The sequence below is a fragment of the Dendrobates tinctorius genome, unplaced genomic scaffold, assembly GCF_039654945.1.
Source record: "Dendrobates tinctorius isolate UK_male_01 unplaced genomic scaffold, ASM3965494v1 ptg000064l, whole genome shotgun sequence".
Classification (NCBI taxonomy): Eukaryota; Metazoa; Chordata; class Amphibia; order Anura; family Dendrobatidae; genus Dendrobates; species Dendrobates tinctorius.
This window is the reverse complement of record NW_027361732.1, coordinates 24,240,840-24,257,533: the sequence shown is the minus strand read 5'-3', so window position 1 is coordinate 24,257,533 and position 16,694 is coordinate 24,240,840. Positions and strand designations below refer to the sequence as shown.

The following is a 16,694-nucleotide window of genomic DNA, read 5'->3' as shown; positions in this document are numbered from 1 at the left end:
ATATATATATATATTTACAGAACAGCTAAATCATTAGAACAGTTACTTATCTTACAGGGCACTATTGCCATAGAACTATTGGTAGGGTAATTTAGGTATTTCAGAAAGACATGAATCATATTTCTCATGGAAATGTCATTGCAAGGTTCTTTTTTGTGGCTTTGTTCTATTTAATACTAAAAAAGAAAGCAATAAAATAGTAGAGTTTGGAGATATGCAGAAATGAGTGAATAGATTTGATGCAAATCAAATTCATGCTGAATGTTAGAGGTCTAAGGGGTAACGTTTCTCCTTGTGGAGAGTGACATACCAGCTTTGACATGCCAAAGTTAGAAGACTTATTCACCGTGCAATGCTCCTTTGGGAAATGTAATATGCAAATTGCTGCTTCAGAGAAGAAGAGGAATTAAACTCTATTGTGCCACCCGTTGGAAGCAGCAATCCTACAAGTTAATAGAGACCCTTACTTTGGCATGCCAGAGCCGGTAAGTCACTCTCCACAAGGTGAAACATTACACCTCAGATCTCAGTCCTCAGTTTCTCATCTAGCTGAATCCGTTCTCATGCTTTGTACTGATGAGGGGCAATACCCCAAAACACTGTGTCTGCAAATTGAGATTCTGGTTTGACTTTTATCCTAAGTTATATTGCAAGACTCATTATAGTCAATATTGACTTGTAGAATTGTTGCTTCCAACAGGTGGCACTATAGTTTAATCTTCCTCTCTGAAGAGCCAATTTGCATGCTGAATGTTAGGAAACTCAGAGGATCCAACAAATTTGAATAATTAGCAATTCATGCAGGTTGTAAAAAATGACCGCCACTGTTTTCCATCATTCAGAAGATTGCATCAACCAGATGACTAGAGACTCACATGACTTTAGGAACAACTTTCCAATAACGCTGTGCAGCTATCAATCACACAGTATGGCATGACCATCACACAGTATAGGTCATTACATAGTATAGCCCAGCTTATCATACCCTGCATATAAACCAAAGCAGGGAAATGCAACAAACTGGGGGTAAATCAGTTTAGTGAAAGGATATATAACAGCTTAGTAATAGAAATAAGGGAAAAAGCCCCCCCCCCAAAAAAAATACTGCATTTTCTGATACAGATACATATAGTGTATGGGAGAAATCAATAGTGAAGAACAGTCACCATCCGTTTACCCATAGCCATAGATGTGGAGGTCACTGACATTACTAAGGCTGTGTTTGCATCTAATACTTTGAAAGAGTTCTAGGAGACCTGAATGTATTATACACATCTTTTTAGGGCAGTTGGTTTATTTTCAAATCGAGGAGACTGAATTTGTCTCAAATCAAATTTGAATTTCAAAAGATGTGATCATCTCTAGTTATATATGATCTTTTTCTAATGAGATCCAGCCAAGAAGTACAGTCATGAGATCTTGAAAAGTTGATGCAATATTTTACTGAAGATAATTTGACAATATGACCTAGAATAACAGATACAATTTTACCCCCAAATGATATTCTGAATTTGGGGAAGAGGGTTATGCTACCTACTCTTAATATACAACTCATGCATTTCAATGAAGTTTGGGTACCATGTCTACCTTTTGTACACAAGCATTAGGATGATTTAATTTAACGGGGTCTACCATAGTGCCAGATTACTCTTAGCATAATTGATAGACTGTGTTATGCCCATTGAAGGGCCAGATAATCCCTGTTTACTGCACCACTCATGGTTACCCTACATTAGGGATAATATAAGTTTAGCCTGCACAGAGAATTCCATTAACACTTTTTAATGATCAATAAGGCTATACTTATGAATGCTTATATACAGTGTGTCGGTAAAGTCATGGTACACTTTTGACCAGTCACTGGAAAGCAACAAAAAACTATAGAAATGTGAAATTTGCTCGAAATAAAAGAAAAACCCTCCTAGTTTCACACCTATTCAGTGCAGTTCGATATGGGCTTCATTTGTTGCCATACACACATCCAAACGAAAGTGAAGTTCTTGCCACACATGGGTAAGGAAGGACGTCTGGTGTAACATAGTGAATAACGTCTGGGATTCTCTGTTTTAAGTGATTAATGTCATTGATAAGTTCAATGTACACATGTTGCTACGTTGCTTCACATAACCCAAAAAGTAAAAGCCTAAGGGCATCAGATCCAGGGATCGTGGTATACTTCTATACTTTCCAGTGACTGTCAAAAGTGCACCATGACTTTACGGACACACTGTACTTGCATAGCAAATGTTGTTGCCAACTTTACACTAATAAAATGGAAAATATGGCTTCCAGTTCATCTACAGTATTACTGTAATATGGTAGATGACCTGGATACAGTGCATGACCTTTCTGCATGTCGTATCTATTCCAACCCTTTTATACTGCATGAGAGTCTAAATAGTCAGGTCACAGAGGTATTTTTTTTAAGAATCTGCAAAGCTAGGAGTCTTCATGTACATTTTAGACTTTCAGTTGCGGCTGAAAATTTGCAGGTAGAAGACACATGCGCTTTGAGTGCATTTCCGAGTCTGGAAGGCATAAAAAATACCTGTAATCAGAACCTAAATGCATCAATAAATTTTTGTCAAAGCTAAATACGCACCAAACAGAGACAAAAAATGTAGTGTCAAAAATGCAATAAAAAATGCATGTTAAAAAAAGCAAGAAACCCAAATTAAATTATAGGTGCAGAAATTCTGCAGAGTTAAAAACTCACCAAAAGCTCATCATGGGAATGTAGCCCAATAAGTAAAATACTGACCAAGATACACAAGTATGATAGCGACCTAAGAGTACGGTAAGTTAAAATAAAACCTATATACACATCATAGAAAATCTTAAAAAAAAACATTATTAAATTTTAAAAAAATCATGAAAACATTTTGTAATTATTATTATCATCATTATTATGCAATTTCTCTACCATGGTATGCATGTACACATGAATATACTGTACATATGTAATTGTGATTTACATTAAAGGCAGCAGTCATAAATGTTCTCTATTCAATATTTATGTGGTTATTTACTGCAATTTATTTCTTTTTATGCTTGGTTGAGATTTTAATTTAGATGGAATAGAAAAAAAAGAGAATCGTGATGGGTGATATTAAATGTTTTCACTTTTTTTATGCTTATTTGTCTGTTACTTTATAGGAAACATTCTAAAGGAAATCACTGTAGTATAGTAACTCCATGGGAACACAAAACTATGAAAGTATAATGTGATTTCTGCATAACAAACACGCAGGTTATCACTGGGTCACAGATGGCAGCAAAACTTGAAAATGAGAATGACACGTTAAGCATTACTGAATCATATTACAGCTCCTGTCTACTTTGTTATTCCATCACAAATAACAGAACACACTCTAAATTTATAGAGGGCACATTTCATTAGTACGGAGACGTACAGTGTCACTGGGGAACGCCCCGTGCCTGACCTTATCATGCATGCGCTGTCACCTTTTTACTATTAATTCACATAACCTAGTGACTGATATATGTAAAGGAAGAAAAAAAATATTTACTCTGAGAAAAATGGAAAAAGGGTAATAATGAATTTTTTTATGAAGTATAGAAGATATATTGAAATACATAGTAGACTATGCTATACAATGAGATCCCACAGACCAAGCATCCACACATAAGTCCTAAAAAACTTTTTTTTTGTTATATGTTTAACAATCAAAACTGAGTGGTTCATCAGTGAATATGTCGCAGGATTTTTCGGTGAATACGGTAAATATGGTGTAAATAGAACCTCATTCATTCTCACTACATTCTTCTGAACTGTCTCAACTGCTTAGCGACTTTCCGATGCTATAACCCAGCACATCAGTAGTTTCCTCATGCTATCAGACGGTATAGTGTGACAAACACTGAATTTATTATTCACTATATTCAGCGATGAGAACTGGCTAAAATTCTCATTTACTTGTCATATAGTATGCTTTGTCAGACAAATACACAGGCAAATAAACATTTGGATATAAGACAGTAGACAGTAAAATCCAGACACGAGCTTTATGGCCCAGAATCATATTACACAAATGGAAATGAAGTTTGAAAACTTGATAGCTGCTGCAAAAAATACAGTAAAACAGCAACATAAGAACACAGGCACAGCATTCAGTCTATTATCCAGACAGACAGTATACACTAGATTTCTGTATTGCCTTTGTTTGCATATTCTCTATTTTCTTTTATTACATTTTTGATTTCTGTTATGATGATAGTATATACACTGGTGGATTAGTCACGTGACCTCTGCCTAATTCATCCTCAATAGGATACATACTTTTTCAATAGGTCTGTTTTTCTCAGTGGTAAACTTATAACAGAACTGTAAGATCTACTGCCTATTGTGGGTCTCCATAAAGCACCAATTTGTTCAATCTGTAAGTTTTCCTCTAAAGGCACAGAGAAGTATAGTATATTCCTGGATTATAAAAATACAACACTGTGTAATGCAGCAATGTGTATGTGTCTTTACTCTTAAACTTTGAAAGATCACAAAACAGAGAACATATGAGTGTACATATTTTATATCATGTCCACTCATTAATAGCAGACATTACAATGCTCATATTAAATGACACCTGGCTTTTCCAACATTCCAAATATAAATCGATGAGCAATTAAGTGTTAACACCAGGGTTTACGGATAACCTACTTTATGGATAACTTAAGATTCTGTAATCTACTGTATGGTTTCTGTGGCTATGAACACGTCAGCATAAAATCTTCTAGGTACACTTACAGAAAGTGGGGGATTTTGTAGGATTAGACAGGTATGAGACTAACTAATAGAAATAGACTGATGATGATCATTTTCATATGTATGTTGAAACACAGTCATTAACTGAAACAGAAACAGATGTGTAGGCAGCATAAAGTTTGGTGAAGAACACCCAAACTCTGCTACAAAGGTGATGTTGTGGAAGACCGCTTCATGATATGGTCAAACAAAATGATGAGGCTAAGAACAATAATTAAACAAAAGGCAAACTGGACTTTCAATGTGTGCTGCTCAAGCTCTCTTGAAGAAAACCCAAGAAATGGCCAATGTTGAGGACCGAAGACACAATGGTCAGCCAAACAACCTTAGTGCAGTAGATGAAAGGTGCATCATTTTTACTTCCCATTGACATGTGTACATATATACACAGTGGGGAAAATAACCATTTGATACACTTCTGATTTTGCAGGTTTTCCCACCTACAAAGAATGTAATTTTTATCGTAGATACACTTCAACTGCGAGATAGAATCTTAAAAAAATCCAAGAAAATCACATGGAATGATTTTTACATAATTAATTTGCATTTTATTGCATGAAACAAGTATTTGATACAACAGAAAAACAGAACTTAATATTTGGTACAGAACCTTTGTTAGTAATTACAGAGGTCAGAAGTTTCCTGTAGTTCTTGATCAAGTATGCACACACTGCAGCAGGGTTTTTGGCACGTGCATTCATATAAATCTTCTCCAGATCTTTCTGGTTTCGAGGCTGTCGCTGAGCAACACTGAGTTTCAGCTCTCTCCAAAGATTTTCTATTGTGTTCAGGTCTAGAGACTGGATAGCCTACTCAAGGACCTTGAATGCGTCTTACGAAGCCATTCCTTAGTTGACCTGGCTGTGACATTTAGGTCAATGTCATGCTGGAGTATGTTGGCCAAAATCTTGTGATACTTAACCCCATCCATTCTCCCTTCAATACGGTGCAGTTGTCCTGTAGGCAGAAAAACACCCTTAAAGTATTATGTGGTTGGGACGGTGTTCTTGAGAATGTGCTCATCCTTCTTATTTCTTCAAACACGGTGAGTGGAGTTCATACCAAAAAGTTCTATTTTGGTCTCATTTAACAACATAACCTTCTCCCATGCCTCCTCTGGATCATCCAGATAGTCATTGGTGAACTTCAAACATGCCTGGAAATGTGCCCGTGTGAGTGGGGTGACCTTGTGTGCCCTACAGGATATTAGTCCATGATGTTGTAGTGTGTTACTAAAGGCCCCGTTTCATTTAGCGATGCACCAGCGATCCTGACCACGACACGAACCGGTCAGGGTCGCTGGTGCATCACTAAATGGTAGCTAGTGAGCTGCCAAACAGGCAGATCACATCAGCTATGCAGCAGTGGTCGGCGGTCATACTCACCTGTCAGACGCGGCGAGGGTGACCGTCTTCCGCCTGCGTCCATGGCTCGCTTGTCGGCACCAGCAGGAAGCCGACGACGAGAAATGGACCAGGCCGATGTCGTTCGATCAGTGATAACCAGTGGGGGAGCCGGTCGGAGGTGAGTATCACATGTAACGATATCACTAGTGATATCGCTGCTGCATCACAAAATCGGTGACGCTTTAGCGATATCGCCAGCGATATCGCCATCTGTAAAGGGCCCTTAACAGTATTGTTTGAGATTGTGGTCCGAGCTCTCTTTGGGTCATTGACCATGTCCTTCTGTATAGTTACGGGCTGATTCCTAAACTTTCTCAGAATCAGTCTTACCCTACGAGATGAGATCTTGTATGGAGCCCCAGACCGAGGAAGATTGACAGTCATTTTGTGTTTCTTCAATTTTCTAATAATTGTGCCAAAAATTGTTGCCTTCTCACCAAACGGTTTGCCTATTGTACTGTACCAATCCCAGCCTTGTGCAGATCTACAATTTTTTCCCTGGTGTCATTAGAAAGCTCTTTGGTCTTGTACATGGTGGAGAGGTTGGAGTGATTGATTTAATGTGTGCACAGTAACAAGTTCAAACAGGTGTAATTGATACAGTTAATGAGGTCTTCTTAAAGAAAAACTAACAGGTCTGTGAGAGCCAGAATTCTTGCTGTTTGGTAGGTGAGCAAATACTATTTCATGCAATAAAATGCAATTTAATTTTTAAAAATCATACTGTGTGATTTACTGTTTTTATATTTAGATTCAGTCTCTCGCAGTTGAAGTGTACCTACAATAAAAATTACAGACCTGTCCATCCTTGGTTGGTAAAATTGGTAAAACTTGCAAAATTGGCAGTGTATCAAATATTTATTTCCCCAATGTGTATATATATATATATATACACACATATATATAAACTGTATATATAAACATATAAAAAAATATATATCTCGCCCCTAAGGGTCCAGTCGCCAAAGAGGTACTGCACCTCAGCCAGAGGTGTTGTACTCCACTCTCAGGTAAGGAGGGGACACTACCAAGTACCCACACACTAGCATCCAACACCAGATCCCTCTAGGCCAAGGGAGAACTAGGCAGAGGGTGTGGGTGGAGGAAGTAGAGAAGGGGAGGAGTAAGAGGGAGTTGTCATGGAAACAGGAGTCAGTTGGAAGGAGGTAGGCAGTTGGTGCTGGGGACTGAAGGAGATAGGAGCACGTCCCTAGACTAGCGCAGCATGAGAGAAAAGAGGAGAGAAAGAAGGGGTCCTAGGGGCACGGGAAGTGAGGAATCCATTTGTGGCACCCGAATCCATGCCAACTGTAGTCGGGAGGAGGGACCAGGTCACAGTAGGGGACCAGCCTCAGACAAGTGGAGAAACTAAGGACTCAGCTAGCAAACTGGAGGCTGTAGTGACTGCATGTTCTTCAGCAAACTCCATACACATTCACTGAAAAGGCAGCCAGGTAGGACCAAGGGGACTAACAGAACGTCGCCCGACAGGATCTGAGGCTACTGGCTTGGGAAACTGTGTGTGAAGGTGCAGGGCAGAAGAGATTAGAGCCAGTGCAGAGAAACGGCCAGGAAAGGAACATAAAAAGGGGGTTCTGGTACAGTGGACCCCAAAACTACCTGAGAGCTGGCTGAACCACCAAACCGGAGGATACAGTACCCCGGCTGGGGATTGTAACTGGAAGAACTGTGAGTAAAAGTGTGAAGACTGCACTCCGCTGTGTCCTCAGATTATTTACTGCATCATCTGCCCTGCACTATAACCATTACCAACACCTTTAAAACTATAATTGCCCTGGGGCATAGCTCTACCCGTGGAGAGCTGTATAAACTCTGCAGCATCACCAACAGTCCCAGCTCCCTCTTTAAGCAGCGTCGGCCTATTTCCTTATTGCTGAATATCATGGGTGGCGTCACGACTTTATTTCAACTAACTTCCCCATATTTACAGTGGGGAAAAAAAGTATTTAGTCAGTCAGCAATAGTGCAAGTTCCACCACTTAAAAAGATGAGAGGCATCTGTAATTTACATCATAGGTAGACCTCAACTATGGGAGACAAACTGAGAAAAAAAAATCCAGAAAATCACATTGTCTGTTTTTTTTTCATTTTATTTGCATATTATGGTGGAAAATAAGTATTTGGTCAGAAACAAGCAATCAAGATTTCTGGATCTCACAGACCTTTAACTTCTTCTTTAAGAGTCTCCTCTTTCCTCCACTCATTACCTGTAGTAATGGCACCTGTTTAAACTTGTTATCAGTATAAAAAGACACCTGTGCACACCCTCAAACAGTCTGACTCCAAACTCCACTATGGTGAAGACCAAAGAGCTGTCAAAGGACACCAGAAACAAAATAGTAGCCCTGCACCAGGCTGGGAAGACTGAATCTGCAATAGCCAACCAGCTTGGAGTGAAGAAATCAACTGTGGGAGCAATAATTAGAAAATGGAAGACATACAAGACCACTGATAATCTCCCTCGATCTGGTGCTCCACGCAAAATCCCACCCCGTGGGGTCAGAATGATCACAAGAACGGTGAGCAAAAATCCCAGAACCACGCGGGGGGACCTAGTGAATGAACTGCAGAGAGCTGGGACCAATGTAACAAGGCCTACCATAAGTAACACACTACGCCACCATGGACTCAGATCCTGCAGTGCCAGACGTGTCCCACTGCTTAAGCCTGTACATGTCCGGGCCCGTCTGAAGTTTGCTAGAGAGCATTTGGATGATCCAGAGGAGTTTTGGGAGAATGTCCTATGGTCTGATGAAACCAAACTGGAACTGTTTGGTAGAAACACAACTTGTCGTGTTTGGAGGAAAAAGAATACTGAGTTGCATCCATCAAACACCATACCTACTGTAAAGCATGGTGGTGGAAACATCATGCTTTGGGGCTGTTTCTCTGCAAAGGGGCCAGGACGACTGATCCGGGTACATGAAAGAATGAATGGGGCCATGTATCGTGAGATTTTGAGTGCAAACCTCCTTCCATCAGCAAGGGCATTGAAGATGAAACGTGGTTGGGTCTTTCAACATGACAATGATCCAAAGCACACCGCCAGGGCAACGAAGGAGTGGCTTCGTAAGAAGCATTTCAAGGTCCTGGAGTGGCCTAGCCAGTCTCCAGATCTCAACCCTATAGAAAACCTTTGGAGGGAGTTGAAAGTCCGTGTTGCCAAGCGAAAAGCCAAAAACATCACTGCTCTAGAGGAGATCTGCATGGAGGAATGGGCCAACATACCAACAACAGTGTGTGGCAACCTTGTGAAGACTTACAGAAAACGTTTGACCTCTGTCATTGCCAACAAAGGATATATCACAAAGTATTGAGATGAAATTTTGTTTCTGACCAAATACTTATTTTCCACCATAATATGCAAATAAAATGAAAAAAAAACAGACAATGTGATTTTCTGGATTTTTTTTTCTCAGTTTGTCTCCCATAGTTGAGGTCTACCTATGATGTAAATTACAGACGCCTCTCATCTTTTTAAGTGGTGGAACTTGCACTATTGCTGACTGACTAAATACTTTTTTCCCCACTGTATTTGATTGGACGCACAGGGCCACGGAACGGGTCACCGCTGCCATGACAGAAACCCTGAAGAACTGACTAGGGCCTGGACCGAGTCCTCTGGCCCTAGCCTTGAGATGGCTCTACTCCTTCACTGGAGTCCAGCTGTGTTTAATTAAACTTGATTTGTAAAAGCACACACCAGTCTATATAAGACCTCACAGCTCACAGTGCATGTCAGACCAAATGAGAATCATGAGGTCGAAGGAACTGGCCAAGGAGCTCAGAGACAGAATTGTGGCAAGACACAGATCTGGCCAAGGTTACAAAATAATTTTCTGCAGTACTCAATATTCCTAAGAGCACAGTGGCCTCCAAAGTCCTTAAATGGAAGAAGTTTGGGACTACCAGAAGTCTTGCTAGACCTGGCCGTCCAGCTAAACTGAGAAATTGTGGGAAAAGAGCTTTGGTGAAAGAGGTTAAGAAGAACCCCAATATCACTGTGGCTGAGCTTCACAGATGCAGTAGGGAGATGGGAGAAAGTCCCACAAAGTCAACTATCACTGCAGCCCTCCACCAGTCAGGCTTTTATGGCAGAGTGGCCTGACAGAATCCTCTCCTCAATGCAAGACATATGAAAACCAGCATAAAGTTTGCTAAAAAAAACACATGAAGGACTCACAGACTATGAGAAATAAGATTCTCTGGTCTGATGAGACGAAGATAGAACTTTTTGGTGATAATGTGGAATATGTGGAGAAAACCAGGCACTTCTCATCACCTGCCCAATACAATCCCAAGGGTGAAACATGGCAGCATCATGCTATGGGGGTGTTTTTCAGCTTCAGGAACAGGACGACTGGTTGCAATTGAAGGAAACATGAATTTGGCCAAGTACAAAGCTATCCTGAATGAAAACCTCTTAAAGAGTGCTCTGGTCCTCAGACTTGGCCGAAGGTTCACCTTCCAACAAGACAATGACCCTAAGCACACAACTAAAATAACAAAAGTGGCTTCAGAATAACTCTGTGACCATTCTTGACTGGCCCAGCCAGAGCCCTGACCTAAACCCAATTGAGCATCTCTGAAGAAACCTGAAAATGACTGTCCACCAACAATGTTCAACATCCAACCTGACGGAACTGGAGAGGATCTGCAAGGAAGAATGGCAGAGGATCCCCAAATCCAGGTCTGAAAAACTTGTTGCATCATTCTCAAGAAGACTCATGGCTGTACTAGCTCAAAAGGGTGCTTCTACTCAATACTGAGCAAAGGGTCTGAATAGTTAAGACCATGTGATATTTTAGTTTTTCTCTTTAATAAATTTGCAAAAATTTCTACATTTCTGTTTTTTTCAGTCAAGATATGGTGCAGAGTGTACATTAATGAGAAAAAAATGAACATTTTTGAATTTACCAAATGGATGCAATGAAACAAAGAGTGACAAATTTAAAGGGGCCTGAACACTTTCCGTACCCACTGCATAAAATTATATATATATATATATATATATATACACTCACTGGCCACTTTATTAGGTACACCTGTCCAACTGTGTGTTAAGACTTAATTTCTAATCAGCCAATCACATGGCGGCAACTCAGTGCATTTAGGCATGTAGACATGGTCAAGACAATCTCCTGCAGTTCAAACCGAGCATCAGTATGGGGAAGAAAGGTGATTTGAGTGCCTTTGAACGTGGCATGATTGTTGGTGCCAGAAGGGCTGGTCTGAGTATTTCAGAAACTGCTGATCTACTGGGATTTTCACGCACAACCATCTCTAGGGTTTACAGAGAATGGTCCGAAAAAGAAAAAAAATCCAGTGAGCGGCAGTTCTGTGGCCGGAAATGCCTTGTTGATGCCAGAGGTCAGAGGAGAATGGGCATACTGGTTCGAGCTGATAGAAAGGCAACAGTGACTCAAATTGCCACCCGTTACAACCAAGGTAGGCAGAAGAGCATCTCTGAACGCACAGTGCGTCGAACTTTGAGGCAGATGGGCTACAGCAGCAGAAGACCACACTGGGTACCACTCCTCTCAGCTAAGAACAGGAAACTGAGGCTACAATTTGCACAAGCTCATCGAAATTGGACAGTAGAAGATTGGAAAAACGTTGCCTGGTCTGATGAGTCTCGATTTCTGCTGCGACATTCGGATGGTAGGGTCAGAATTTGGCGTAAACAACATGAAAGCATGGATCCATCCAGCCTTGTATCAACGGTTCAGGCTGGTGGTGGTGGTGTCATGGTGTGGGGAATTTTTTCTTGGCACTCTTTGGGCCCCTTGGTACCAATTGAGCATCGTTGCAACGCCACAGCCTACCTGAGTATTGTTGCTGACCATGTCCATCCCTTTATGACCACAATGTACCCAACATCTGATGGCTACTTTCAGCAGGATAATGCGCCATGTCATAAAGCTCGAATCATCTCAGATTGGTTTCTTGAACATGACAATGAGTTCACTGTACTCAAATGGCCTCCTCAGTCACCAGATCTCAATCCAATAGAGCATCTTTGGGATGTGGTGGAACGGGAGATTCGCATCAGGGATGTGCAGCCGACAAATCTGCGCCAACTGTGTGATGCCATCATGTCAATATGGTCCAAAATCTCTGAGGAATGCTTCCAGCACCTTGTTGAATCTCTGCCACGAAGAATTGAGGCAGTTCTGAAGGCAAAAGGGGGTCCAACCCGTTACTAGCATGGTGTACCTAATAAAGTGGCCAGTGAGTGTATATATATATATATACACATACACACACACACACACACACACACACACACACACACAGTGCGTGTAGAATTATTAGGCAAGTTGTATTTGAGAGGATTCTTTTTATTAGTGAACAACAACTATGTTCTCAATCAACCCAAAAAAGACTCATAAATATCAAAGTTAATATTTTTGGAAGATGGAGTGGGATTTTATTAGATTTGGCTATCTTAGGAGGATATCTGTTTTTTCAGGTAACTATTACTGTGCAGAATTATTAGGCAACTTAATAAAAACCAAATATATACCATCTCACTTATTTTCACCAGGTAAACAAATATAACAACACAAAATTTAGAAATAAACATTTCTGACATTCAAAAACAAAACAAAAATAATCAGTGACCAATATAGCCACCATTCTTTACGATGACACTCAAAAGCCTTCCATCCATAGATTCTGTCAGATGCTTGATCTGTTTATGACCAACATTGTGTGCAGCAGCCACCACAGCCTCCCAGACACTGTTAGGAGAGGTGTACTGTTTTCCCTCCCTGTAGTTCTCGCATTTTATGAGGGACCACAGGTTCTCTATGGGGTTCAGATCAGGTGAGCAAGGGGGCCATGTCATTATTTTTTCTTCTTTTAGACCTTTATTGGCCAGGCACGCTGTGGAGTATTTGGATGCATGTGATGGAGCATTGTCATGCATGAAAATCATGCTTTTCTTGAACGATACCGACTTCTTCCTGTACCACTGCTTGAAGAAGGTGTCTTCCAGAAACTGGCAGTAGGTCTGGGAGTTGAGCTTCACTCCATCCTAAACCCGAAAAGGTCCCACAAGTTCATCTTGATGATACCAGCCCATACCAGTACCCCACCTCCACCTTGCTGGCGTCTGAGTCAGTGTGGAGCTCTCTGGCTTTACTGATCCAGCCTCGGGCCCATCCATCTGGCCCATCAAGAGTCACTCTCATTTCATCAGTCCATAAAACCTTAGAAAAATCAGTCTTAAGATATTTCTTGGCCCAGTCTTGACGTTTTATCTTATGTTTCTTGTTCAAAGGTGGTCATTTTTCAGCCTTCCTTACCTCAGCCATGTCCCAGAGTGTGGCACACCTTGTGCTTTTTGATACTCCAGTAACGTTGCAGCTCTGAAATATGGCAAAACTGGTGGCAAATGGCATCTTGGCAGTTTGACGCTTGATTTTCCTCAATTCATGGGCAGTTATTTTGCACCTTTTCTATCAACACACTTCTTGCGACCCTGTTGGCTATTTGCCATGAAACGCTTGATTGTTCGGTGATCACGCTTCAAAAGTTTGGCAATTTCAAGACTGCTGCATCTCACAATTTTTGACTTTTCAGAGTCCGTCAAATCTTTCTTCTGACCCATTTTGCCAAAGGAAAGGAAGTTGCCTAATAATTAAGCACACATTATATAGGGTGTTGATGTCATTAGACCACATGCCTCCTCATTACAGAGATGCAAGTCACCTTATTTACATAATTGGCAGTTGGCTTTCAAGCCTATACAGCTTGCAGTAGGACAACATGTGTAAAAAGGATGATGTGATCAAAATACTCATTTGCTAATAATTCTGCACACATATATATATATATATATATACACACACACATACACACACACACATACGTGCGCTCACACAAACAGTTATCAGTGATGTCCAATCTGTAGCTCTCTAGCTTTTGTAAAACTAACCCCCAACACCCCGAGCACGCATTTTTTCGGGCTAGAGACTCCTTGCTTGTTTTTTCTGTTTTCTAAAGCCTAAAGAAATATACCGTGATAAAACAGTATATAGCATATTGGAGGATAAAATGTATACCATTGCTGTGCATAAACAATTGTAGGCTGAGCATATGTTTATACCACATCTTTGTGTAAATTTGTTTTTATTCACATCTGCCTACACACTACCCTTCTATGCTGAAAATATGTTTTAGGATATTGGCATTGAAACAAAAGCATAAAAATAAAATTGTAGACATGACAGTGTCTCAATACAACTTTCACTGTAGTCTATGGCACCTAAAGACTTTCTAGCGCATACTAACTCCATCAGCACAGAGCCCACAGCATAAAGCCACAGATGGTATTTATACAGAGTGGTAGAAAATATCTCAAAATAAAATAAAAAAAAATGTATTCAAAGAATGTAGAGAAAGGTAATTGGGCTTTGAAGACAGGATGTGTAGTCTTCTTGCTAAATAGATTTTTTTTTTCGCATTTTGCCATGCAGTAGATCTTCTTACAGACTGTAAACAATATAGTGACTTCAGTTACAATACAGTGGGATGCAATTCTCAGGAGCTCAAATTGCAGTAAGAATTGGTTTAGCCAGATGGTATCACTGATAGAGCCATTATATTACTGCACAGCTCACAAACTGGGGGAGTCACAGTTTTCAAAATGAATTACTCTATTGTACATGTTCAGCATCTCCTTCCAGTAAGTAAATTATTTGTACATGGAGAACATTATAGCTCAGTTACTGCGAGGACGATGTGAGTTTAGCTATGCTAGACACCATAAATACAAAATAACTGTATGATGATATAGGCATGAATTTACAGATTGGTTAAAATGCCACAAATTGTGCCAAATTTATCAAAATAAAGCAGGTGACGGAATAAAGTGGCAAAAATAGTTAGACACATTACATATTTTACCATATGTCTTCACAAGGTTTGTGAACATTTGCAAGAATAAAATAGATTTATCAATGTAAATACATTGAATAATATTGAGTCAATGTTAATTTTGGAAAATACTATGCGAAAATCCAAAAGTGATTGGAGTTTTAAAATTATGTTTAGTGTAAACCGTTTGTCAAAGTTTTCCCACTCTTTATTATTTAAGACTTTGAAACAGAGTCCAAGATGATTGGGATTTGACTACTTTATCTACAGAAGATTCATCATAAAGGAGTTTCGCCTGTTGATGAATCTGGTTCATACTAAACTAGGTGGTTATTCTTTTTGGATGTTGTATTACTCTTATTAAATAATTTATTTTGTATTTGAAGCATTTTTAATCCCTGTTTTGTCAAATCTTTTCCAAGATTCTGTTTAAGAATGTAAAAAAGCTAAGAAATTTGGTGCACGCCACATTTTTCACTTTTTGCCATCAATCATATGATAATTCTGGGACATTTTCTCTTACAATTCCCCCTCCTCTTCTGTAACACAAAGAGATATAACAAATGAATAAATACAAGATAGTGCAATAACTAGTGATGAGCGAGTATACTCATTGCTCACATTTTCCTGAGCATGCTCGGGTATCCTCCGAGTATTTTGACGTGTTCGGAGATTTAGTTTGTGTCGAAGCAGCTGCATGATTTGCGGCTGCTAGACTGCATGAATACATGTGGGCATTCCCTAACAAACAGGCATTCCTCACATGTATTAAGCCTGTCCAGCAGCCGCAAATCATGCAGCTGCATGGACACAAACTAAATCTCCGAGCACCCCAAAATACTTGGAGGACACCCAAACATGCTCGGGAAAAAGCGCGCAAAGAGTATACTCGCTCATCACTAGTAAGAACCTTAATTAAAGGAATTACATAATTATATGAAGTTGGCTTTTTTGTAAGAAATAGCAAAACTCAATTCTATAAACTGCATCTGGGATTGCTTTGGATTCCTACGTACTTCAGTAGGAGTGAGCAGCCATACCAGACCCAACCCATGAACAAAAGTGCTGTTCTTTCTGTAAAAAATAATCTTCTTTAAAACCTCAAACAACTCTTTTAGGAAGAGTCTTCATTACTGGATCATCATTGACTGCTACTTTTCATGAGCAGAACTATACAGTAGAAAAAAAACAATCGAACACCCAGAGTTTCGCTAAAAGCAGAGACAATAAATATGAAATCGCTTTTTAACTCTACAACAAAAGGAAAATGTTATGAGAAACGTGAATCAATGGAAGACGTGCCTACACTCTGGGTGCCGGCACTGATAAGGTAATAGCAGGATGCACACTATTAGATTTTATGACATCTGTAAAGTTTAGTCTTTTGGCAGCAAAGATTCATAAAGACAATGACATTTTAAATTTATAGTTTTGCATTAGCCATTGGGTAGATAAAGCTTCTATTGTCCCTTTACCACTTCATATAACATCAAAGAAACTACTTTAATTCACTGTTAATATTCTTTGTATATAAAAGTGACATACAATAGAGAATGGGTAATTTCATCAAACTAAATATCTCATAAAAACAGGATGTAAATAGG

The 16,694-nt window shown here is 39.7% G+C and overlaps 1 protein-coding gene across 4 annotated transcripts in view; it reads right to left on the bottom strand.

Moving 5' to 3' along the window:
- Positions 1-16,694, bottom strand: part of PCDH17 (protocadherin 17) — a 275,600-nt gene that overhangs the window by 7,721 nt on the left and 251,185 nt on the right. Inside the window, exon 5 of one of the 4 annotated variants that reach the window (XM_073580349.1) lies at positions 5,450-5,737. The exons of the other annotated variants lie outside the window; for them this stretch is intronic. Coding sequence (XP_073436450.1) covers positions 5,574-5,737 — 164 coding nt within the window. The 3' untranslated portion in view covers positions 5,450-5,573. Of the gene's footprint in view, positions 1-5,449; positions 5,738-16,694 lie in introns of those variants that run through there. 4 annotated transcript variants of the gene reach the window in all.